Genomic DNA, 25613 nt, shown 5'->3' on the forward strand with positions numbered 1-25613 from the left:
TCCAAATTGTAACTTAAGCGGCCATACTTAAATTCGGCGTTCGTCCGAAAAAACAAATAAAAGTCATTTAAAAATACAGCATAATTCAATAACTTTTAGGCCTGGTTAGACAGTTTCTCTCACAGTAACATACGGCAAATAACAGTGTGTACTAAGGTTAACGTTAACTGTTAGCTATTTCAATAACTGAGCTTTAATTGATTTGTTGCGCTGCTTAGTTAAATGTCTTATCGGCCGAATTTGAATTGCATGTATCAATTATCAGATTGAAATGTCACATGTTGTCCGGGGTTTGTAGGTTTGCCGATACCCAGGAAACATTAAAATTGCTCAATTTGTAATGGAGTCTGGTGTTACGGGCTCGCTGTGGAATAGCGAGCGACAAAGACAAACATTTAAATTACATTGCTCTAAATGATTAATCAAAGCAAATGCATTTAGTTTCGATTGACTCTTCTCACCCTTCCTGAGCGCTATAATACGCATCATGGTCTCTTGCCTTTGTGATTGATACATGATTGGCAATGAGGCATTTTCTTGGTCGATGGGAGCATAGAAAAACAATTCACGCTAATTAATCAAGCCCGCGTGTTAATAAATGACATATAAGGTTGCGCAGTTTCCTCAAAAGTACCAGAGAACCAAGTGCTAACCAAATACTGGCAAACGGGGGTTAGTGTAAATAAAATGTATCCACGCCCTATCAGTGTAATTAGTCCTCTAAGGCTTATCGCAAACAAATTGTAAATATGAATAGAAAAGTAAGTGATGCACATAATCAACCACAAGCATTTTCAGAGATTTTGTTTGTTTTTATGTTGCATGTTGATGAATAGTCTTTATGTGAGAGTATATGTTTTTAACATTGACATATACAATAGTTTAGTATAACTCCATTACAGTTTGCAGAGAGATTATAAAAGTGGACAGTAACACCTGACTTGAACAAAATATATGCTAATAAAAGGCCATAAATCATGCAGTGAATAACTAATTTTGGTACTTGTTTAATAGGTGACCCACACCCACTATAATTACGATGCACTAACCCAGACAATTATCGCCTCATAGACTTGGTAGAGATGAACAGAGATGGCAATGGAAGCTTACAAGTTGCCACCACCGAGGCTGAGCATTATGATGGTATCGTTTTCATTAAGGTACCAGAGGAGCCTGGTGGGTGGAGAGTGGATGCTGGTTCAGTCCCTCCAGCTGCTGTTTTAGAGAGTGGAGATGATGTGTTCATCTTAGCAGGGTTGGCAACTGCGCTATCCAGCGATAAGCTTAGATATATTGTGTGTTGTGTGTATACTTTGACATATCAATTCGGGGAATTATGACCATAACAATTCCCTGCGTATGCTAATTTAGAAGTCCTCAATCAAGTTATGTCCATGTTAGAGTGATATGGTTATTGCAGATAAAATATCAACATCTGTTTTTACCTGCTGGGTGAGGTGTAGTGCATTAGGAAGTGGTAGTCAAAGAAAAGTTCACAAAATCATTGCTCAAATGCTCTCTTGTGATTGTCTGCACTCTGTGGCACACCCCTCCGAGGCTTAAAATAAATGCTAATAATTGGTTTGCCAAAACTGTTTCACCTGCGCCTTCTCAGGCCACTGCAGCCGCTACTCTGTTGACCATTCATTACGCAGGTTAGGGCGTATTTGGAGCTGATGACATTATCAGATATTGAGGTTGAGGATGCTGTGTAATAGCTTTCACCAAAGATGTGGCCCAATGACTAAATAATTCATCGCCTTCCAGGGGGGGAAATCTCTCTTTCCTATAATATTTGGTCTGGGCCATTAAATAATTCATCCGCCTATCCATAAATTGTTTGTTCAATTGGTGACCTTTTCGTGGGATTAAGGAAGCACAATAATAAATTCTTCAGAGACCTGGCATAACGAATGGTACAATTATGTGGCAGGATTGGATCGGATCGGTTGTCGCAGCCTGGTGTTGGTTGCTAAGTGACAGCAGGAACTTTTCCGCCCACTGTGTTTGCTCTTAAAGTCTGAGTGACTGAAAGGACAAAAACAATCACATTATGGCAGTCTAGACTTTGACTGCGCATGGGTTTGTGTGTATGTTTGTGACTTCCTATGTCTTTGCCTGTCAGTCATTTAGTGATGAAAGTGCTTTACGAAGTAGAATATTTTCAGAGCTCAATTATCTCTCCTATCCATGCTATCTTTGCTGCATGAACAGAGGAGACAGAATACTTGATCTTTTAATGAAATAAACAATCCAAGTGATTACTGGTGGCGGCTATGACCCCATATTGTTTTTCCTATTAAATCCTCTAAAATCACAAGATGAAATGGAGGAGGTGAAGGGTGCGGTTTGATCATGCACAAGCAGCTGCTCTTATTCCTTATGCAGTCCGTGTATTTTTTTTCTAGCTGATCCTACCAGTAAGCTTATCTTAAGTTTGCTTAAAGCTAAATGTTTTATTTCAGTATTTCGCTTTTCTGTTTCAGTAATGGGTGGTATTTCAGGTGGTGGCTCGCTCTGAGTCAGGGGGATTAGCTGTATCCTTGTCTTGTGTAAAAAGCAGGGTGCCAGCTTTAATGGGAAGGTGGCCCAGTGAACAGCTCGGCCTCTCAGCGGCTAGCGCCTCCCCATCGACTCTCCACCTGGTCTTTGAGCACCTAGCTGGCCACAGACATGTCGATCCTGTCCCCTATCCTCTCCTCCTCCCTGTTTGTCTTCTCTCTTTCTCTTTCGGCACCTCTGTGCTCCTTTCTTCGTCTTTTCTCTCTTACTGCTCTACCTCCCACCCTCCTGTTTTCTCCTCTTCCTCTCAGTCTCCTTCCATCTATCCCATGTCCCTGGCTGCCCTTTCCTCCTCCTCCTCCTCCTACCCCCGCCTCCATCCTAAAGCAAAGTAGCTAATGAAGAGCCCCATTTAGCCGGTGACTTTGGTTCAGTCGGCGCTCTGTAGCGCCGGCCGGCCTCGGCTGCCATGACTGGCTGTTGAGGCTCTGACATCACACAGGGGCCAGCTGTTGATTTGGCACTGTCTCCAAGGCTGGCTGGCTTGATGGGTTGTGGCAGGTAGACTTGTGCTCGCACAGCACTCTCCCTCCCTCCATCCCTTTCTCTCTCTCTCTCTCTCTCTCTCTCTCTCTGTGACACCCACTCTCCCTCGCCCTCTCCCTTTACACTCCCCTCTCCCTGTCTTACACTCTCACTCAGTCGAGCGAGCGAACAGGAGGCAGTAGGCAGCTGCCGAGGAGCGAGCTGGGAGGCGACTCCAGCCTCCTCTCCAGCAAATTGTGCCTCCTGTACAATGGAAACTAAACGGTCGAGTAGCAGAAGGGATGGAGGGCAGTGCTGCCGGGCAGGTAGGTCCTGCAGCTTCAAGCCACTTCAGGCAAGAACCTCACATGCCTTTTCTGACTGTTCATGTTTCTTGTACTTTTGTTTCGTTCTGCTTTTTTAACATTTTCTTTGTCATGTACCTTTTGAGGCTGTTAATTTTCTGCTGTTTATTGCCACTTAAGCTGTTGTATTCAATGGTGTTTTAAAAACGGACAACATGTTAATCCATGAGAAAATCTCCTCCGCATCAGCGTTTTTGTTTCTTTTTCACGGCAGCAAGTCAGTAAGTGTGCAGTCTTCTTCTTTGGCTTGTTAAACTGAGCGCAACATGAGATTTGGTGTGCTGTCAGTGCCGTGTTACTCAGTGAGCTGAGCCAGAGCTTTCGAAATCTCCCCGCTAGTTTGCCAGTGCTGCTTCTGCTTTTCATTACAAGAATAATTAACCAAGATCAGCCAATAAGAGGCTTCGCTCTGCTTTGTTCTCCAGCCAAGCTCATCTTCTGTTTGTTCTGCAGGTGTTGTCTGCAAATGGACTTTTAATGACTCTGGCGGACTTTTTGAGTTATTTTCCTCCTCATAATGCTCCATAGATTAAAACTGCTAGACTTGCATGTTAGTTTTCTGTGTTTATTGTTTCTCCTCTAATTGCCTAGATTGATATTCCCTGGAAGCTCTCCTATGGGATAGGTAATGGATTACCTACATGCTCTGCTGTGGATTTAATTTATTAATGCTGTCTGACTGCGCCTCTGCTGCGCCGCGCCGCCTTATGCGACCTGGAGGCAGAGTGAGCAGCGCAATTAGAGGCTCATTTGTGCCTGTTTATGTTTTTTCTGTTAATTCAGTCTGAGCTATTACAGGCAGTTCCTTAAACTGACACTGCCTCAGTTGCCCTGAAATTGAGGCAAGCAGTGTATGAAAGTGATATAATTTCATAAGCTTTACACTAATCGTTTTCTGGTCCAATTATATAGCTCCCCTGTCAGTGCTTTCCTTGCTTTGCAATTAGCAGAAATGGCTAGAAAATGGGAGATTAGTTACTCAGTTTAGCAATACACTGAAATCAATTTTATTGCAGCACCATGAGTGCGAACCAGCATTAGTAACCTAATTAACTATTTGATGTCTGATTTTATTAGCTAGGGAGCATGTCCTGCGCTCTGCTGAAGCCGATTTAGTCTAAATCTGTCTTTTTGTTGGTTTGTTTGGAAGTCGGCAATTTAATTGTATAGCCGTAAAATGATTGGCTGTGCTTGATGTGTTTTCTGTTTCTGTGGTTGAAATGTACAATTTTAGAAATCAGCCAAGCATTTACTCAGAAATGGTGAGCAGGTGACACAAAGCTGTAGCCCTCAGACATGGCATTACCTTTGTATTTGTCTCTCTACTTTTTTTTTTTCTTTCCTCACAATGCTCCACTGAATAGAGCTCTGTTTAGCATTCTACATCTCTGCAGACAATATCCCAGCTGTTTGGCACCACTCCTACTGTTGTTCTTTTTATGTGACACTTGCAAAAGCTCATCAGCAGCAATAAAGCATGAATTATTGTTCAAAGCGTAATCTGCGACTGCACGCAGAAAGATGCTGCGACTTTTTTTTTTTTTTTTGTGCTCGGGGCTCCGAAATCATCGGTGGTTTTTCTTTGTGATCACACAGAAGCTTGTGAAGGTGATGGCTTGTTCTTTTCCACCCCGTGTTTGACTCATCTTCTCATTCTCTACCCGAGAATGGAGTCGGGGATGGAGTAGCAGATAGAGGGAGGGATTGAGGGTCCTTCACCTCCAGTTGAGCTGGTTATAGCCCAGACAAGAGCCCTGATCCACGCAGATCTGAGCAGAACAGAGCGGAGCGGAGGTGTGAGAGAGAAAGGTCAGCCTTTGCAGGTGTGTGTGTGTGTGTGTGTGTGTGCGCGCACTTGTGTGAAGGGTGAAAGAAAATAAGTATACTGGAGTGTGCTTGCTCGCCTGTTCCTGTGTGTGCGTGCCATCACCAGTAGGCTCTTATGCGCTTCACAGTGATTGAAAAATTTCTCATCAGCTTGCCATCGAACATAATTGTCCGTGAGAGTAGTCCGTTAAGAGCCCGATGTATGATTAACTCGGCTCAGTTGACGGCCACTCTTATGACCCCACTATGGGTTATTCGAGAATGAATTTCCATCAAGAATATATGTGCAGTGGAGAATGTGTGTTTGTACGTGTGCATATGTGGCTGTACGCTGACACCTATCCAGCCGTTGGACTAATCAAATTTTATTGGTTTCATTGGGATCTTTGATTTTTCTTCTTTTTGATGACAATTATTTCTCTGTTTCCAGTAGTCTAATCCGTCTAATTGAGCAGATCTGCTTTTTAATACATTGATGCATTTGTGTTCTGAATGTGTGCGCATTTGGGCAGGTTTGATGCATCTGAGTCTCTCGTGTGTGTGTGTGTGTGTGTGTGTGTGTGTGTGTGTGTGAGATTTTGTGTGTGTGAGGGAGGTTGCTGATATGCCGTTGGGCATGGCGACATGACACTGAACAGTGCCTGAGGGAGCCTCTTAAAGGCTGCTGCGCTCTGCGGCGACTGTAATACCAATGAACCACTCCCTGTCAGCTACAGCACAGTACTGGAGGATGCACAGGCAGGCGGAGCGTCTCTGCAAGTTCACTACTGTGTGTGTGTGTGTGTGTGTGTGTGTGTGTGCGCGTGCGGTGCTAAGTTTTCTTAGAAGCTGTTGAGCACCAATTGAACTGTGATGTTTCCCTGTGTCCGTGTCTGTCAAAACATTTTTTTCGGGGAGCGCTTTGTTTGCGGCATTAGCATTCATAGGACTGTCTCCGCCATACCACACACACACACACACACACACACACACACAGGCTCAGTGTGAAGTGCTGAAGCCCGCTCAGCAGCTCTGGTCATAAAGCCTGGAGCGCCCATGGCCAGACTCAGCCACACCGCTGTCAGTGCAACATTTACACTCTGCGTGTGTGCATGTGTGTGATAGCTGCAGGCTCCACATTTTTCCATTTCAGACATTTAGCTGGCACTCCTATTCGCAGCAGCTTGAATTGGCACCACTTCTGCCTTCAACTATGAGCAAGAAGGGCAGAATCTAGAGCTACGGCACCAAGATGATACTCCTGTCACACCAGAATAACCGTGTAAAAAGTGCTGGGTGCATTTAGAAAGAGATAAGAGGCAAACAGAAGAGCAGAAGGGTAAAGATAAGAGCATCTGGGAACAAGAGGGGAAAAAAGATTAGGTGATTCTGTGTTAAGATGACCAACAAACAGTGATAGATTTCCTGGCTACAAACTGCATATACTAGGTTGTGTGCTCTCCAGATGTAAGTAATCATTTAAATGACATCAACATTGATGAATGGATCCTGCCTTGGGCCTCACACGCGTTCGTTAGCTAATGCCAGGGAGAAATGCTACAGGCTGAAGGGGACATTTTCCTCACAAATGTGCTAAAATGTCAATTAGAAAATTCAGATTTCAAGCTTAGGAGGACTGAATTTCCCTTTTTACTTACATTATATTGTGTATGAGATCACATTTCTAACAAATATAACGACAACTGCATTCATGATAAGGAACTGTGGAGTCTTGGTTTGTATTGCCACTAAATAACAGTAAGCAGTCACGCATTAAGTATTAACACTCACAGTATTCGTGGTTGGTTGGGCTGTTTGAACAAAAGCAATGCACCAAATGGCGACTGTTCCATGGCACGTCGCTCCCACCCATCATCATCTCAGTCTGCCACTCTGGCTGCAGGCTGAGGTGTCATGAGAAGGAAGATTATAAAGTGAGCAGGGATTCCACTTGACCTTTTTGGCTGGCACGGGGGTCTCATCAAGACCATGTTGGGAGCAGCAGCCAGGCCTTGGCACCGTTGGGTGCCAGAGTCAGCGTGGCACCTCGCCCGCTCAGTGAGACGGAGATTAGGGGAGAAGGCAGAGGCCGAGAGAAATGCAGGGAGACAATGAGAAGCCAGAGCAAGTTATAAATGTTGCTTTAAGGGAATGTACAGCATCAAAGAATTGGACATCATTGGACAGAAAATTAATCGACTGCTATTTTAATCGATTAATCGTTTATTTTTGGTTCCGGCTTTTCTGTGTTTTCTAGCATTCTAAACTGGTTATCTTTGGGTTTTGGACTGCTGGCCGTACAAAACAAGACATTTGAAGACGTTAGGAAATTATGATGGGCACTTTTCGCTATTTTCTGACATTTTATAGACCAAATGATTAATCGATAATGAAAATAATAGTTAGCTGCTTTATCATCCTAATTTGGCAACTATGACCAATTGCAGCTAATAAAGTCAAGCAATAATGGCACATTTTCACACTGTAGAGGAGTAACATAGCTAACAGAATAGTCAAGTGAAATGCAAAGAAAAATGCCCCCAAAATGGCAGAGGATTTTCAGCTGAGAAATGCTATCTTCCCCCCGCTGCTCTCTGAATTCCTAATGCTTGGTTTTTATGAGGTGGGCAGGGGTGCCTTCTCCTGTTGCCTCCGCCGCACTCCCATCTCTGTGCTCATCCATTATTTATGGCGCATAGGCACGCATAGGCCCAGCAATATACACTCACCGCACTTTTACTTTTTGCTCCAACACAAATATTTCAGAGTTGCTGACATCCTGACTTCTGTCAGTCCACGCGACCTCGGTGTCAGTGCGGCTCCTAACCCCTGACCCCTGTCACCCCTAACACCACAGCGCTAACCCTGTGCCTCTCTCGGTTGCAGGTCAGCAGGGGTCATGAGGGTGTCGGAGGCCCCGGTTGCTGTTCAGAGCAGCTGAAGCAGACATGGGCAAAGAAGTCTCGAATGGCATCGGTAGGCTCAGCCTCATCGACTTCACCAGCCACGTCCTCCTTCGCCACAACCACCACTGGCTACGCAACAAGTACGTCTCCTGTTTATTTGTCTTTATTTTATCTGTTTGATAAGAATAGTCAGTCACGGAATACGATAGAGCTGCAACGATTAATCGATTAGTTGTCAACTATTAAATTAATCGGCAACTATTGATTAATCGGTTTGAGTAATTTTGTAAGGAGGAAAAAAAAAGTCAAAATTTTGATTCCAGTTTCTTAAATGTGAATATTTTCTGGTTTCTTTACTCCTCTATGACAGTAAACTGAATATCTTTGGGTTGTGGACAAAACAAGACATTTGAGGACGTCAGCTTGGGCTTTGGGAAACACTGATTGACATTTTTCACCATTTTCTGGCGTTTTTATAGACCGAACAACTAATCAATTTATCGAGAAAATAATTAACAAATGAATCGACAATGGAAAATAATCGTTAGGTGCAGCCCTAGAATACGATAAATACTGTGTTACAAAAGTCAAGTTTAAATCCAAATGTAGCGCAAATGTTTACTGAATTTCCAGAAATCTGAAAAAGAACTACTGTTATGTGAATATTATAAATATATAATTTATTTCCATTAAGTACACAAAAGTAGACAATTCAAGAGTCCATAAAGATACTGGGAAAAGTAATTATTTTACCAAATATCTGATGTGTATTTCACATATAAAATATGTATTTGTGTCAGAAATACACAGATCAACATTCATTTCCATTAAACCCACACAATACTTGACTATGACTTGAAAAATAATCTTGTCTTCCAACCTTAAGCATACTGCCCTTAATTTGGCTTTGATCTTTGACTCAGCTGTGTTTTGAAAGGTAGTAAAATCATGCTTTCTCCAACTTAGTAACACTGCAAAAGTTTTTTAAAAATTATCTCATGCAGACTTTGGAAAAAGTCATCCATACTTTCATCTCGTCACGTCTGGATTATTGTAATTCCGTGTATTTGGGGCTCAGCCAAAAGGCCATCTCCCGTCTCCGGCTCATTCAAAACCCGTCTTCCAGACTTTTAACATATTCTGAGAGACCAGACCATATCACATTTTCCTGCTGTGGAACTCCCTACCTGAAGAACTTCAGCAAACTCAGTACCTTCTTTTAAATCACTTCTCAAAACGTACTTTTATAGGATAGCTTTTTTTTATAGTAAATCTATTTTGTCTAGTTTCTATCCTTCTTTTATTGCTTATATTTTACCTGTTTTTATTACACACTCCGTTTTATTCAGGCCTTATGTTCTATGTTGTTATTTAGAATTTTATTGTTTTTATCTTGACTGTGTGTACTATTTTATTTTGTTCTGTAAAGCACTTTTTAACTAACTGTTTTGAAAAGTGCTATACAAATAGTTAGTGATATAAATGTTTTTATGTACGTACATTATGTTAACATGGACCCCAGGAAGAGTAGCTGTTGCCTTGTAACAGTGACTCATGTATTCACATATTGACTCACCAGTTAACACTTTTCACCATTAAAGCATTAAAAATTAATTATGCAGTTTCCTGGTATTCTGACATGATACTCATTTAGCCCTAATCTTATTCCCCAAAAGCACCTTGAACCCTTTTCCCCCTAATGGTAAAATGTTATCTGTAAAATAGTAGTGCAATGTCAAGTCCTTCAAAAATAACCAATACCTGAATAAACATGTGTTTTAACTCACTTCTCTATATTTCTTTTTGAGCCAGTTTGAGTACCCTTTCTAGAAACTCTGTGATAACTGGTGTTTTCTCAGATAAATATACTGTAAATGAATTAAACTTCTAAAAATGTTTAGTCACTTTTTCTAATGTTACTATAGTCTGCGGCAGCCTCGCTTTCCTTTTTAAACTCATCAAAGTACAGTAAAACTGTATTTGAACATTAATGTCATTCTCAAACCTAATGGGATGCTTTGGTACAGTGTAAAAGTATTTTTGAAGTATTGACTTGAGAAAGCAGAACTTCATTCAGATCAAGCACACCAGTTATTCTGCAATGCACTTGATTGGTTGTGGCTTAGAAGTTTCCCTGCTGATGAAAGTGATTCGCTGTCATTACATTTAGTGGGTGGTCCGTAACATGACACTACAATATTAAGGGAGCCATAAATATATATATATAAGATAAATATGGTGATGTCTGTTTTCAGTCTCACTCATAAGAGACCAATTTGCTACTCACTAAATTCCCAGACGTTTCCTTAATGTAACACTAAGGATCTGATGATAATCCAAATTACTTATACAGTCAAAACATCAGGGATTCTAAACAGGCACACAGTGCAATTACCTCAGCCATGAGAGACGAGACGGTGAAATTTGAATGCATCAAAGTCTGTAGCCAAATTTAGTCCAACACTCCAGTCCCATGATAAAATATGTTTGGAAGAATGAATGATTCGGTGAGGGACAAAATAGCTATCCATCACAAGCCCGGCTCTTGAAAATATCTGTCCAATATTGCAAATCTTAAACAGAGCGACTCAAGAGACTTCACTCATCAAAATGTCAGCAACAGACACTAAATATTCAAAGGCGTGCACGACACTCTAGAGTATTGAGCTGTTTTCCTTGAGAATGTAAAAATAATGTAAAGCAGCAGCCAGCGTTGCTTTTGTCAAACCTCTTGACAGGTCATTGAAATTCAACATCTGACTCTCCAGTTCCCAGCTAAATTTTAGCTAACCTCTTAGCCTTGCACTGCATTGGGTTAGCGGTACATTTGCCTGGCAGAAGAGAGCTCAGGAGAGCAGCGGACCTCACTGGAAGTCAATTACTCTGACATAGAGGAATTGGATGCCACCTTTTTTAAAGAGAGCGGCTCCCGCTCGCTGTCTCAGCTCTTTTGGGACGGAGATAAACAATCAAGTCTCAGCCAGCCTCTTTGCTTCTCGCGATCAGATAGGAAAATGGCTCTGATCACTGCCGGGCAAATAGGTTGAGGCCCCCCGCTGATTGGTGCAGGCTGGAACACACACGCAGCCAGTCACGTACACGCTCAAGCACACAGTAAGTGCTGTCATGTGTGGATCCAGTTTTGATGTGCAAAGTGAATTTGATGAGCCCGTTTCTAATTAACCTATTAATCATAGCTCTCATGTACCACATGTCGGCCCTCCCTTCTTGCGCGTATGCGTGTATCTGTGTGTGTGTGTGTTTCGCTGCATGGGGTCTGACTGCATAATTAGGGCACATCAGCAGGATGAACTCGCACCATTACTTAAGCATAGGGGAGGTCATGGCATTACACAGAATTTTCCTGCAATGGACCATAGGTGCAAGATTGGCAATAATGTAGAGTTCTTTTATTTTGAAAATTATGTTTTTTGCTCTGCCGAATTAAGTTGACGTCAACCCAAAAGGTCTCCATGTTTTATGCACAATGTTTGAACCAGAATGATTAAAGTAACCAAAATCAAAAACAGAAACTTTGCCTTTTGGGACGTCAAATAAAACACAATTTAATAATAAACCTTCATACAATTTCTTTAATTATTTAAGGCTATTCGCATTTTTGCTGATTTAAAAAAATGACACTTTTTTTGATATAAATTAGTTTAATACTAAATAAATAACTTGATATGGTATAGTAGGAGTGTTTCCGTCACTTTTTGGCTGCACTGCCTTTAGTCTGCACCGTCAGAATTTAAATTAAGCCCTGTCCCATCCATGTGTTATGGGCACATTTTGAAATATTGCGACATGATCTTCGTTTAGTTATGTTCAACAAATTTCAAACGTAATTTTTCCACTTGGTACGTACGAGTCTCACACAATGGACACTTTGACCTCCATGCCTCCTTCAAACACTTCGAAACATCTATGTCAAAAAAATTTTTGGGGGGGGAGCCCAAGTGGAGAGACACTGTAATCTGAAGCTGTTGGATCTCACAGGAGCTAACTGTCCTCCCGCTGTGTCTTGTCCAGTCGTGTCCATTGTCTCTAGCTGAACAGCTGCAGAGCTGAGACAGCACAGACAGAAAGCAGTGACTGATGACCACAGACTGTGCTGATGACACAAGCTGCCCCTCTCCTCCTTCTTTCGCCTGCTACTTCATAGATCTTTCTCACGGCGTACGTTGAGTTTGAGTTGTCAAACACAGATGGAACTAATGACGTTAATAATAGCTGAAATCCATTTAGATATGGAGCCAGCAGTAATGTTATTAGTTACAACTGTGTTTCTACTGCTAGAACAACTCCAAATGTTTGCCATGAAAACACTTCTTAGGCTGTTCCGTGGGAAATGAGCATCCTTACACATGCGGCAAATCACTGTTATTACCTCTGCAGTATTGTAGCTTTCTCTTTCAAAATAAAACCCACAAGAAAAACTGAGACAAAGTAAACAGTCATTACTAAGCACTCCTCAAACAACAAGATGAACCTCACTATGGAAGAAGAGCAGGTGCTTTGCTCTGGGCCTGATTTAGTAAGTTTTAACTATTACTTTATGGATAAATAGCTTTGTTCATTACGAGTTTACTTACTATTTTTACTGTTATGGACCTTAATACTATAGTAATACACACCTCACATATACACTATATATTGTAATTCAGTAAATTTTTTACTAATGTAGTATCATTTAATAATCACATAAATTGATGTTTATCATTATGTTAGTGACATGAACTCATTTTAAACTTTCTTGTACACAGTCTAGAGAAGAAGGAAGAGGACAATGACTGTCGGCCTCCACAACCATTGGACACGCCCCACATACTTTACTGTATATTGTCAGAAAGCTGCTTATGCATTGATCTTTACCTCATGCTTTTTCTGAATTTACAAAATTATTTAGTTGTGTTATTTCTGAAATAAATCTGCTCCAACTAGCGAAAAAGTGCATCATTGTGTTATATTATTTTGTCACTCCAATTGTCATTTTTGAGGAGCTGCCCAGATACAGTACATCCCTCGGGGAAAAACGTGTAGAATCATTTGTGGTATAGTTTGTTTGTATGTTCCTGTTGTTCGAGGCTTTGAAACCTAAATAAAAGACTAAAAAGAGTAATGGTGAAATTCAACTTGTGCCGCCTCTCATCCTCACATGCAACCAACGTCAACTTTTTTGTCCTAAGCATCTGTGATTCTTTCTTGTAATTTGTTAAGAAAATGGCCCTCATGGACATATATTCGTCTCTTTCAGGTTCTCTGTATTTGCCAGCATCTCCCAGTAAGACTTTGCAATGAGAATGTCCGATACAGTTGACAGTGACACGATGAAGGTTTCCGAGGCTGCCGACACGCTGTCGTCTCCAAAAGACAACGCCACCAATTCTGAGGTCACTGACCAGAGCCAGAGCGGCAGAGATGAACACAGCAGCAACAATAAGAGGGACGTACAGGTAAAGAACTCTGACATCTGCCACAACTGAATGAGATTTATGTTACCCTAAAAATCCTCCCGTAACGCCTCTTTCATAATACCACTGACCGGTATTGTATAAATTGAAGTATTGAAAAGTTTCCTCAGCCCTTCTCATAGAAGAGTAATCGGTGAGGTTAGAGGTGTCAGCATCCTGACCGAACCCAGAGTGAGCCGAGGACACTTGACACCTCACCAAACATTTTCACTTTTCTTCCACACTCCTCTCCATGAAAATTCAGTAACAATAAACGTCAAACACAAAACCGCCCTGGGGATCTCCTGTCACCCGTGGCATTCAAGATGATTTTTCCGGCTGCTTCAGCAAGCAAAATTATTCTGGAAAAGTATAATCAGCGCAGACTGAAATAATAATGTGGGGCTTGACTCTGCTGTGCCACAGCACCAAGGTCAGTCTGAGTGACACGCTTCACTACTGTCTGCCTGGCTGTTGAGAAACTTCAGAGTGGGGAAAAGATCATTTAGTCGTGGAGACTAGTGAATCTTATGTATCCTCCGTGGGAGACATTAAAGCAGTGGATCAACTGGGGATTCAGGGCAGCTGAGATCACTTTCACATAAACGAATTAATTAGGTCTCTGTCACTGCAACAAATGTGCTTTGGGACCGCAGAAAATTTGCACTTGTTAATTTGGCTTTTAAAGTAAAACGGGTGCTGACTAGTTTGTCCTCGCAGAGGAATGGTGAAAAAGCAAAACTGGCGAAATGATGTGAAATCTCTTCAAGTGTGGTCAAGGAAACAAAATCCAGGAAAGGAAAAGGATTGTCTCTTTGGCTGCAGCCTAAAAATAGGATTCAGGCCAATCTGGCCTTGTGGTTGGAGGCAGGCAGAGCGAGGGAGTCAGGCAGGCAGATAATCTGGAGCTCAAATCCTGGCTTATCTACCAACTTCCTGTGTCTATGTTACCTCGAGGAACAGAATGACACCAGCATGGGGGGAGCTGCAGGGGAGAGGGGAGGGGACACAGGAGGAAGAGGGAGGGAGAGATGGGTTGAGAGGTTGTAAGAATGAGGGATCAAGGACAGGAGGAAGGTAAAAGAGCATGCGAGACATGGCATTGAAGAAGAAAGGAAAGAAAACAGGAAGGGGAGATGAAAAAGAAGCATGAAGATGGAAGTTGGAGAATGATTTCTCCTTAAATCATTCTACTCAACAACGGGAGAACTTTTAACTACAAACTCAGGTGATATAGTATATCTGCTCAAAATAGCTCACCACTAACCACATTGGAGAGTTATGCAGCACCAGTAATTTGAAACAATGTAGAGAGGGGTCGCAGTAATTTAAAGTCGCATCTGACCAAAACAGAAAGGGCAAAAAGGGAACTTAAGGTGAGATTATGTAACTTTTGAAAGATGAAATAAGAAATTCTTCCTCTTGGAAATGAAAAGTTGACTTCATAAGGAATAAAACGCACCACTGCTCAATTCAACTAACTCAGGGGTTTTGCTGCTACAGCCTTACTTGGGTCTGGTATGACCAGTGGCTTATGGAGGCTAATGTTAGCAAACTTTTGATAGATATTACTGACATTACTGAGTAAGTCTGCTGACATTATGACTCTTCTCTACTTGTGCTACTGTGACACTACATTTTAGCTCAGCCAGGTTGCCAAATGATGTGTGTTTTAAAGGAATAGTTCAGTATCAATCTTTTCATCTAATTCTCAGCAAGAAAGTCAATACGCCTATTTCTCAAAATGTCTATTCCTTTTAGGCAACTGACTCAAGAGAATCTTGGGAAATGAAGGGAAATTCAATGTGCTTTTGTCCTGTAATTGCCACTTGTGTCCACAGTGGCTGCTGTTTAGCAGAAATTACATACTATAGCCTCCCCCCTTTTTATTTTTTAATGAGGAACATGAATTCCAAGATACAATAACAGCACAATGAAACTGGTTCTGATCTTGTATCAAAGCTTTTCATAATATTTAAACATGAATGGATTTGAAACTAGTGATTGAAATTAGCTGTTTTTTTCGGTGAAAATCCTTGACTTTTTAAACCAAGCAAGCTGCTCTTTTCCTTATCTCTTACAGCAAAACTCCCTGCTTCCACGTGTCACCTTAAATTGACTTAGCAGGTGTCCCTGCCCCCTCTAATGTTTTTTTGTGACCTCTCCAAATGTAGGATGTATCTAGCTACTTACCTCTCATTCTCCTCCTTTTTTCCTAAAACTCACCCTGGCATAATTATTACACCAAGATATGCTGACAGGACTGAAGCCCCTGACCTTTCTGCTCGTAATTTTCAGCAGTAGAGGAGGTGAAACTAATTTGATCGTTCTGTGTGAGGGCATCGGTTAAATGCCTGAAATGTTCATTGTGGGAGAAATAGAAGAGGTGAGGGGGCGGCAGTAGGTGTAATGGGGGGTGACAGAAAAGCATTCCGACAGAGGAGGGTGGGGGGGGGACTGGGTGACTTTGCCACCATCTGCCTCCAGCTATCCTGCTCCGTCCTCTGCGGCAGGACAGGTGGCTGGTGGCCGCCCTACTTCTGCTGACTTCAGCCCTTTCCCTCTCCCCCTTTCCCATTCCTTTATCTCCTGCCGGCATTGTTCATTCCCAACCGGCCCCACGCCGCTCAATTAGCTGGTGTAGCGGTGCGCTCACAGTCCCAGCCCTCTCCCCACCCCTCCCTTTCTCCATCCACATCCATATTACCTGATATAGAAAGGGGTGCGGCAGGTCACAGGCATCAGAGATGGGCGAACAGCAGTCCATTTCAATTTTTTTTATAGGTGTTATTTGGCCCTCGAGCTCAATAAGGGAGGGGAGGGGTTGTCCTTTTGATTTTTAGAGGACAGGTGGGAAGGACAGAGCTGTGTGTGTGTGTGTGTGTGTGTGCGTGTGCACACGTGTGGTAGTGTGGATGCATGTTGGGATTGGGAAGCAGAGGACTGGGCTCTGTTACACTTTCAGCTGAAATGGCTCCTGCCAGGTCTCCCCCCTCCTCTCCTCCACTCCTCTGTGCGTGCTACTGAGAGACCTTCTGTTTATACGTACACATACACACACACACAGCCACTAGTGCGTGAAGCGCAGAGGCACCGAGCTGTCTCACACACTGTTGGGCGGCTGGTCTCTCTCTGCTTTCTGCATCTCACCTCCAGCGCCTGGGTCTGATACACATGACAGCTAAATAGAGCTGGGAGCAACGTATAAAACTGACCCGAATCGCTCGCAACCAAATGTCTGGCTTTTGTTTTCTTGTGTGTGTGTGTGTGTGTGTGTGTGAGAGAGAGGAAGGGGCTCTACAGTGCAACCGCTTTGGTAGCATATGCTCTGCAAAATTAATTCATGCTCCAGGAATTGACGAATGTTCAACTTGAGATTTCATGCTGCACAGAGAATTTTCATTTTCTTTTCACAGATCAATGCCGCTAAATATTGTTCTGTGCTCTTACATTTTTCAGTTTAGGAGCAGATAAAAACGCAGTCATTGCAGGAGGTTATTTGTCTCTTTTTGCTGTCTTGGTACGAATTGTTTTGCTCTTTTGCAGAGCTAGTAGCGCACGCATGCACAAAATGTAGGCCAGTCATATTTAATTCAAACTTCTCCACTTTCTTTAAGTAACGATCCTCTTTTCCCTTCAAAACGTCTGTGGTTTGTTTGATGTGATTTTCCTGTGCACTTTTTCCCTGCACCCCTCCCATACCGTTGGACAGCCTGTGAAGTACTCTAAGGTACGGTACGCTCGACATGCATGTTGTGCAAGGATGCTCCAACCTGTCTAATGTGCGTTGTTTGCTTGGATTAAGTTGGAAGTTGTAGTGTGTTCTGTCAAGCAAGTTGTCATCGTACGCATTGCTCCAGACGTCTGAAATTACTATGTTGAGATGCCATTATATGAATGATAGTGAAGGCCGTGGTGTGAAATATGCCTGAAAAAACAAATCGTTTGAAATGGACATTTCCTGTGTGCTTGCTGCATTGCTCTGGATGTTCTCTCAGGAAAAACATGAGACGCCTTTAGTTTATGTGAAAATGCTTACTCCATTTTTTTTTTATTTAAGATTGTTCTGATCAAGTTATCTCAGAAGATCAGCAGCCACTGGTCTGCAATAATCTCAGCAGCGAAAAGCTCAGTCACTCGGGAAAAGATTTGTCAGCTAAAATGAGAAGTATCGAAACTGTATGATTTGCTTGCAAGAATTGATCGTGCTCGCTGGCTGTTTCTCTTTTACTTTGGCTTGTCACTGTGATGCGTGATGATATTGATGCAGTTGTGTGTGTGTATGTGCGCATGGTTTTAACTGTGCCCACCTACCTGCACCCCCTCCTTAGTCCAACACCAGGCTAAAGCTGGTGCGGAGCCTGGCAGTGTGTGAAGAGTCCTTTCCTTGCCCTATTCCTGAGCCTTCAGCAGCACCTCAGGTAACAATCTCTCTGAACAACCAGAGCGTATTCACATTAGACATGTACTGATACACCAGTTTCACTACATACCATGGCGAAACATTCTGATGGTAACAATACGGGCAATTTTTACCACTGTCAATACCGTAACTATTGTTTTCAGGGGGCAACATGAACACAGCACAGCTCTCCCATCTTTATTAGCAGTTTGATTTTGATTAACCACAAAGGATCAGCCAAATAGAGGCAGAGCAGCCACAGCAGGAGCAGCAAACCAGAACACACATTTTTGAGGGGAAACTTAAAAGTTCTTGAAAGTCTTATGGAGTGGAATTCATCTTATCAAGCCCAGTGTGACATAGGTGATTCTCTGACACCTCATACCTATTCGTTAAGCTACAAGCCCATATGCATAGCGCTGAAGTGCTGACCAGGGATCAGTTCTTCAGTTCAGCTCATTACAATTGAGCAGGTAGACCTCTGATGCTTGATTAGCGGCCTTTGTCTGACAGCTATGATTAAATACCTGGCCGTGGCCGCCTGATGAAAACATCACATCATCAAAACAGAAAGTACAGAGCCCCAACAGCGAGCCGGCCGTTAGTTTGCTAAATCAACTCTTCTTTTACGCCGTATCTCTGGGCAAAGCCCCCCGTCTGATCAAACTTTCTCCATTACATGCCACCCTGCACAGCTCCTGGCAGGCTTTCACACATATACACACAGGTGTGTTTGTTCCAGGCTTTTCAGCCAGTCAGCACTGAGCTCCATAACCAGAGGGCGGTGTTATTCCCACAACAGTCTCGCATCGTCTGCACTCACACGACGTCCTGTATTACTGCCATCAATCATGTCGAGGAAATTACAATTTCCACACGTCAGCTACAGAGAGCTGTGGAGCGCTCTAATTGAATACTCCTGATATTTCCCCGCTGCTGTTATTGGGCCCGGAGTCGAGACTCCTTCTGCGGCAAACTAACCTAAAGGGGCAAGGTAAAGCAATAAAGAAAGAAGAGAAAAAACACATAAGTGGCATACACATTCAGCTGTAAGATCACTGATTCCTTTTCAGACCCCATGATTTTCAAATCTAAACATTTCCCCTTGTTCATCATTTTTATATTATTGTCTCTAATGTCAAATTGTAAGCATTAACAAAGGGCTGCATGGATCTATAGTCTGTCCAAGCCATCTCTGCATCTGCATCTGCCATTACATTGTACGCCTGGCTGTCAATTCCAATCAATGGGCGACAGTCTAGGGCCTCTGAATACACTACTTTTTGTTTTAGACTGACAGCATGTTCATTACATATTCAGAAGACCATCATTTTCATGCTGTTTTTCCTTTATCTCGAGGTAAATGGATGTCAGGAAACAAATGAGGCAGCTCGCAACAGCTGCACATCAACCAGGCGGCTTCCATGTGATGCCGAGGGTGGCATTAAGTAGCAAACATCACCGCTTCTTGCCAGGAAAAAAAATCCTTTTGCTGTGATGAACACGCACAGACGCATATGAACTCGCTGTCACTTATACAACACACAATCCTAGACTCATTTTTGCTTTCTCCCAGTCTTGCTCAGGCAATTAGTCAGTCACGTTTCACATTAGCATATTACATTTTCACATATATTCGGAGCGTATTGAAATGAAGGAAAACGTAGCATCTCATTATCTTGCTTCGCAGCTGTTACAGGGATCAAGCTCGTGACTTTTTTCGGTTATGAGCTGCTCTCCCACCACTAGGTCACCCCTTCTCTTACTCATTCATTCATTCATTTCTGTCCCTCTCTCACACACGCACACCATCTCACAGACTCTCTGATGTTAGCTTTCCCGAGTTGTGTTTAATCCACTTACGGTGTACTGGCAACCCCTCTCCTCTGTTCAGCTTTCCTTTCATCCTTTTGCCTGAAAAGCAAATCAGATACTGCTCTGAGTCGTGTGTGTGTGTGTGTGTGTGTGTGTGTGTGTGTGTTGGGCGAGGAATAGCACAACTGGAGAAAACCAAGGCCATTTTTAATAAATCTCGCAAAACATCCACACCAGTTTCCCCAATCACATTGCAGCGTGGTCAATTTTAAGAACTTTTACAGTTGGAGGGGGATTACAGCTAACTAGTCATTCCGTTGAATTTTAAAGAATGAAATGTGCTGTGTTGTTTAATTTTGGCCTCAAATTCATGTTTTATTCAGGTGGTTTAATAAAAACAAGCTAATCTGGCAGATTAATTGCCATCCTGATTTGGAATTCATGGACACAGGCGCATTATTACCGGCAAGGAAACAGGTTTCGATGATAAACCAGAAGAGTTTATTAAGTGTCTTACAGTGGCCTCTTTTGCCCGTGCTATTCTCTAATTAACCTAGAACCTCAGGCAAGATCATAGAGAATTAAATGCCTCATATTTAATGCCTCCTTTCTAAATGAATGTCTCATGCCTGTTTTATTGATCAGGACAGACCTAGGTCACATTTAGTATATGAAGATCTTGTAAAATGCTGACATTATTGCACTTGAGTGTGGTAACTAGTCGAAGTCTCCCAGAATGTTTAAATTGTGAGGCCATGTGGCAAAGACACGCACAACCCACCGTTTAATAAAAACATCAGCAAGAACTGTTTCAAACGCATACCTCTGAATCAATCAGTTTTTCTGTATTTATTTTTTTTCAGGATGGATTCCTTCTCCAGCCCTTTGAAAAGGAAGATCGAGCCACACAGGACCAAGCTGAGAAAGAAGACAGCTGCGATAAGGTGGACAAACCTGAGAAAACGGCCAGAAAAATGCTGTCGAGAGGTGAGAAATGCAATTAAACCCACGGTGAAGTGCTCATTTCACAAGATTTTTATTTTTGAATTTGACTTTTTCTTCAGTACCTTCACCTTCTCTTCTTATTTGTTCGCTTTTTAACATATTTATGTTAAAATCATTTATAAGGTTAGAAACCTTCATGAAGACCTGACGAGCCATCACAGTCACAGGAGCTCAAATATTTCCATTAACGCCTCAGCTTTCTTTACATCCTAAACACATGGGCCCTCATTTATAAACATTGCTTACTCCCAAAAAGGAGCTTGAAAGATGCATGTGCTTTTCCCATCCAAAAATTGGAATTCATATAATGAAAACTTGGCTGGACAATACATGCCCATCTAAGAATGACTGACAGATAGATAATATATGTATATATGTTTATATCATTTTGGTGGCAGGGTGTCACTGAAGGCAAAGTATTGAAATGAAGCCAAATGCTTTAATGATACTTATCACACAATCCATGTCACTCAGCCAAATTACACCCTTTTAATAATTATATCCTTTACCATGTCACGAGGAACATCCAATCCTAAACTCTTTTTTTTCCCCTCCGGCGCAGTGCCCTCCAGTTTGTCCAAAAGCACTTCTCCATTTTAAACGATATCTCATTATGGGCCGATAATTGGCGTGATTCAGTTAATTGCGACAAGCTCAAGGTGTTAAGCAATTATACGGATTCCCACGGGCGTATAAGGCGTCTGCTTCTCGCTGCGGAGCAACACCACTGATGAGGCAGCCTCCAATTATAGAAACCAGACACCCACCGAGGGGAACGAGCTCCGGTGTCCCCCAACTCCTGATGGGTCCTATCCATTTGTTGGTGCACAGGAACATGTTTTTTTTTCTGTCAACTTTGTTATCCGACCACTTCTTTATTTCTTAAGTGGCTCAGCTGGCAGCGCTCACTGCTGCTAATAAGCTGCCAGATTTTTTTTCCCATATTGGTCACACCAATAACAACCACCAAACAGCATGGTCCTCAGCAATGTCACCCTCAATGAAGTTTCTCTTTTCACATGTGCAGAGTGACTTTTCCATTTTTTTTTTCTTCACAAATCGTTGAATCACAAGCTGATTCATTTGCATATCAATATTCACAACGTGCGCTTCATTAACTGTTTATTATTAATTTGGGGAGGTAACAGGGTGGAACATTTCAATTTCCTTGTTATTCATATATAGAAAATTATATTGAGAACATTACATGCAGGTAATCTCAGGGATTGTTTTATAATTCAGGACATATTGTGAGTTTATGAAGATTTCTTCATTTGTGCACAGGTAACATTTAGGGTGGAATCTATGCACGTCTATGTTTTATAAATGAATGAATTTATACATTTCCAAGGTTACCTCATTGATCATTGAAACAAGAACTGTGTCTCTTGGTTAGATTCCAGTCAAGACTACACAGATTCAACAGGCATAGATCTCCATGAGTTCCTGGTCAACACATTGAAGGGCAACCCCAGGTATGCTCAACATACACACCCAAATTTTGACTACTGCATTGGAACATAGACCTTCGGGAGTTCAGCCTTTGAGCCTAAAGGCTTGGTCACACCAGCATTTAAAATGGCAAAAATTTTACGGTGAAATCAATTAATTTCAACAGAGTCGCTGTGATTAGTGGATTAACTTGCAGAAAAATTTGCCCGGATGTTTAACTTAACTTCGGTGAACCTGACACAGGAATTCCCACCATTGTTCTCTCAGAGGTCAGTGCTGTCAAGACGGCTTGCTATTGGTCAGAGAGTCCAAAATGGAGGAAGCTTATTAGCTTTATTGCACCATCCACTTTTATTTAATATCCTCTGTCAAGAGTACAAATTGCACCACAAAAGTTATGAGACAGGAGTCAATGGTACAAATACGTCTTTTGAATAAACTGTGTGAACTTACTGTCTCATTATTGAGTTCACGAACTCTGAGAGCCCTATTTGAACAACGAGAACCAAACTTTTTCTTGTGTTGTACAAAACAAGCAAGGAGATATGTTATTTCCGGCTTCCTGGATGGGTAATAGTCACTAGTTCCCTGCTGGCTAGCAAGTTAGCGGTTAGCTTGCTTGCTAGAGTATTCACCAACCTAGCCCTGCGAATAGTCCCTGCGTCACCAAGCCTCTGTAACCAAATATTTTGCGAGGGCGTTCTGATGAATTTTAATGTGCTACTTTCTGGTGTCACCAGGCCTTTATAAATCTTATTATTACTATCTGAACATTGACCTGAGAAGTAAAAGGATTATTGATTATGAACCCAATTTTGTGTTTAAGATGTCTCAAACACAATCTTAATATATGTCATATTTTTTTTAGGGATCGAATCATGCTACTCAAGTTGGAACAGGACATCTTGGACTTCATCAGCAATAATGAGTAAGAAATATTCATAAAGATTTTATTAAGCAGCTTTTCATTCAGGTTTTTATCCTGACCAATCACCATAGCACCTGGTTTCAATTAAACAAATACAACCAGAGGAGAACTTAATTTGTGAACGCAGCTGCAGTAGTTTTTGATGGGAATGTAAACCTACAAACTTTTCCATTAAATTAAAATATTCTTCCAAAGATGTCTTTGAGATAACGGAGCACCCTAGAATACAAGCGCAGAAGGATCTGTACACTTTCAGATGGGCTGTGCTTGATGTCACACAATTAAGACGAACAGCTGTTCGCCGTCCCAGCTGTTTGAATCGGGACTGCTGAAGATCTGTGAACTTTCTGGTCATCAAATTCTCCTTGTAGTGTCTTTGGAAGTATGGAAAATTCAGTTTGGATCACTATTACTAATGTCGTTGGTCATGTTGGTCTAGAATTACTGAAGGCTTAAAGTTCTCCTCCAGTGAACTCTTTCTACCAGATGAAACAGGCATAGCTTTTCTTGCCCCCAATTTACTGAACTCCATATTTCAGACTGGGATTATGATGGGTTTTCTTTTTTTTTTTTATACCAGACTATCAATTTAAAGGAATTTAAACATTTCAACTGTCGACCATTAACTACATTTCCAATTTTCTTTCTAGAAGCCAAAAGAGAAAGTTTCCGCCCATGACGTCCTACCACAGGATGCTGTTACATCGAGTGGCAGCCTACTTTGGCATGGACCACAATGTGGACCCCAGTGGAAAGTCAGTGGTGATCAACAAAACCACCAACACTAGAATGTGAGCCTCTCTTTGGTCATTTGATGTTTCCCGATCTTCTTACAAGATTACTGACCTTACATGAGTAAAATCAGTACATGAATTATAGTATTATCAGACTGATGGACGTTGCATGAGTGCAGGATCACTGAGTGGACCTCTCTTTATACTGTACTATCATTTTGCTAGTTAATTGGTGGTGAATTTTCTGCAACCATAAGCTGTTGCAATCAATCGACAAATAAGTTGGTTTCCTGCCCTGCTCGCTGGTTAACATATGTTGCTGTCAGCATCTGCCTGAAATTAAGCTGCCACTAAAATTCTTGTGAATTCCCCCACCGACAGACCCGATCAGAAATTCTCAGAGCACATCAAGGATGACAGGGCGGACGATTTTCAGAAACGCTACATTCTCAAACGAGACAACTCCAGCTTTGATCGCGAAGACAGCACGGTAGGTGTTTTTTATTTATAAAATTTTTTTTCTCCCACCAAGCTGTCATTTTCATTTCTGACATGTTGGTAAGAGTGGGACAATCTGGCGTCCCTGACATAGCTGCTAAAGAAGTGTGTGTGTGCGTGTGTGTGTGTTTGTGTGATGTGTCATTGCCAGATTCGAATGCGTTTGAAAGCTGACAAGAGGAGCAAATCGATGGAGGAGAGAGAGGAGGAGTACCAGCGAGCCAGAGAAAGGATATTTGCACATGATGTGAGAAGTGTTTGTGTAGGCGGGGTGGGGGGTGGGGGCCATGTTGCACAAATCTTTGTGTCATTTCTATTCATGTGCAAATTCAGTAGATTTCTTGCTACCAATTACCGCTGCTGGATTTATGAATTTTTTTTTTTAGACAAAGTCGCTCCGATTTGGAGGCAAATTCATAAAGTCAAATTTATAACTAAACCTGCAAGCTGGTATATCGGGGTCCAAGCACCTGTCAACGCAACGTTAAGGTTTCTTTATGATATTTATTGATAAATTGATTAATGCTGTAGAGTCAAATTCATAAGGACACCAAGGGTGAAATGTAGCTTTTCAGTAGAACTCAAATGCAAAGAGAGAAAAGTGTTCAAGATAACACTAAGAACAAACTATGCTATGAATTATCTGCTCGACTGTAATTGACTGTAATTTTCATTTCCACCCACAGGGAGATCACTTCATATTAGATAGAAGGTAAGTAGTAAAATTACACTAATCACATGATCACTGACTTCGGGTCACCTCTCATTGAGAAATCATTTTGTTCCAAAAAGCTGTATCTAATATGGAAGATGAACTGTCAGTTAATTTGCCAAAGCAGAACCGATTTCAACCTTAAAAGAGCAACTATAGCTCTTCAGCTAGCTTCTACTTTAAATGATGTTCAATCACTTTTATAGTTTTCCTGTCAGAGCAGTAATTAGAGTCAGCCCCGTCATGTTTTAAAATGGTGGATATCTCATTTTGTCAGCGCCTGTTCTGTAATACCTCTCCCCTCCCTTCAGTGCTCAGGATGAAGACGCATGCATGAGCACCCAACAGAGACGGCAAATGTTCAGGTAGGTCCACCCCCGTCACACATCATTCAGCTCTTTCAGAGACTAAACCGCAGGCAGAGAAAACCCTTTCAATCGCTGTCTGCCTTAATCGGCTCGCTTGGGAGAAAGAATGCTTATATGAGGATTTGTTTTTGCTGCTCAGGAA

At 42.0% G+C, this 25613-nt stretch overlaps 2 protein-coding genes across 2 annotated transcripts in view; one reads left to right on the plus strand and one right to left on the minus strand.

Moving 5' to 3' along the window:
* Positions 1-724, minus strand: part of zranb3 (zinc finger, RAN-binding domain containing 3) — an 85023-nt gene extending 84299 nt beyond the window's left edge. Inside the window, exon 1 of the mRNA XM_044188154.1 lies at positions 462-724. The gene's annotated coding sequence lies outside the window, so the exon portion shown is untranslated. The remainder of the gene's footprint in view (positions 1-461) is intronic.
* Positions 1-25613, plus strand: part of LOC122872222 (R3H domain-containing protein 1) — a 45981-nt gene that overhangs the window by 401 nt on the left and 19967 nt on the right. The window contains 12 exon segments of the mRNA XM_044188155.1: positions 8085-8244; positions 13362-13560; positions 17270-17287; positions 17889-17978; positions 20638-20761; positions 22176-22254; positions 23100-23159; positions 23810-23950; positions 24275-24383; positions 24543-24638; positions 25078-25103; positions 25415-25468. Of these exon segments, the coding sequence (XP_044044090.1) occupies positions 13402-13560; positions 17270-17287; positions 17889-17978; positions 20638-20761; positions 22176-22254; positions 23100-23159; positions 23810-23950; positions 24275-24383; positions 24543-24638; positions 25078-25103; positions 25415-25468 (956 nt within the window). The 5' untranslated portion in view covers positions 8085-8244; positions 13362-13401.

The sequence above is a fragment of the Siniperca chuatsi genome, linkage group LG24, assembly GCF_020085105.1.
Source record: "Siniperca chuatsi isolate FFG_IHB_CAS linkage group LG24, ASM2008510v1, whole genome shotgun sequence".
NCBI lineage: Eukaryota > Metazoa > Chordata > Actinopteri > Centrarchiformes > Sinipercidae > Siniperca > Siniperca chuatsi.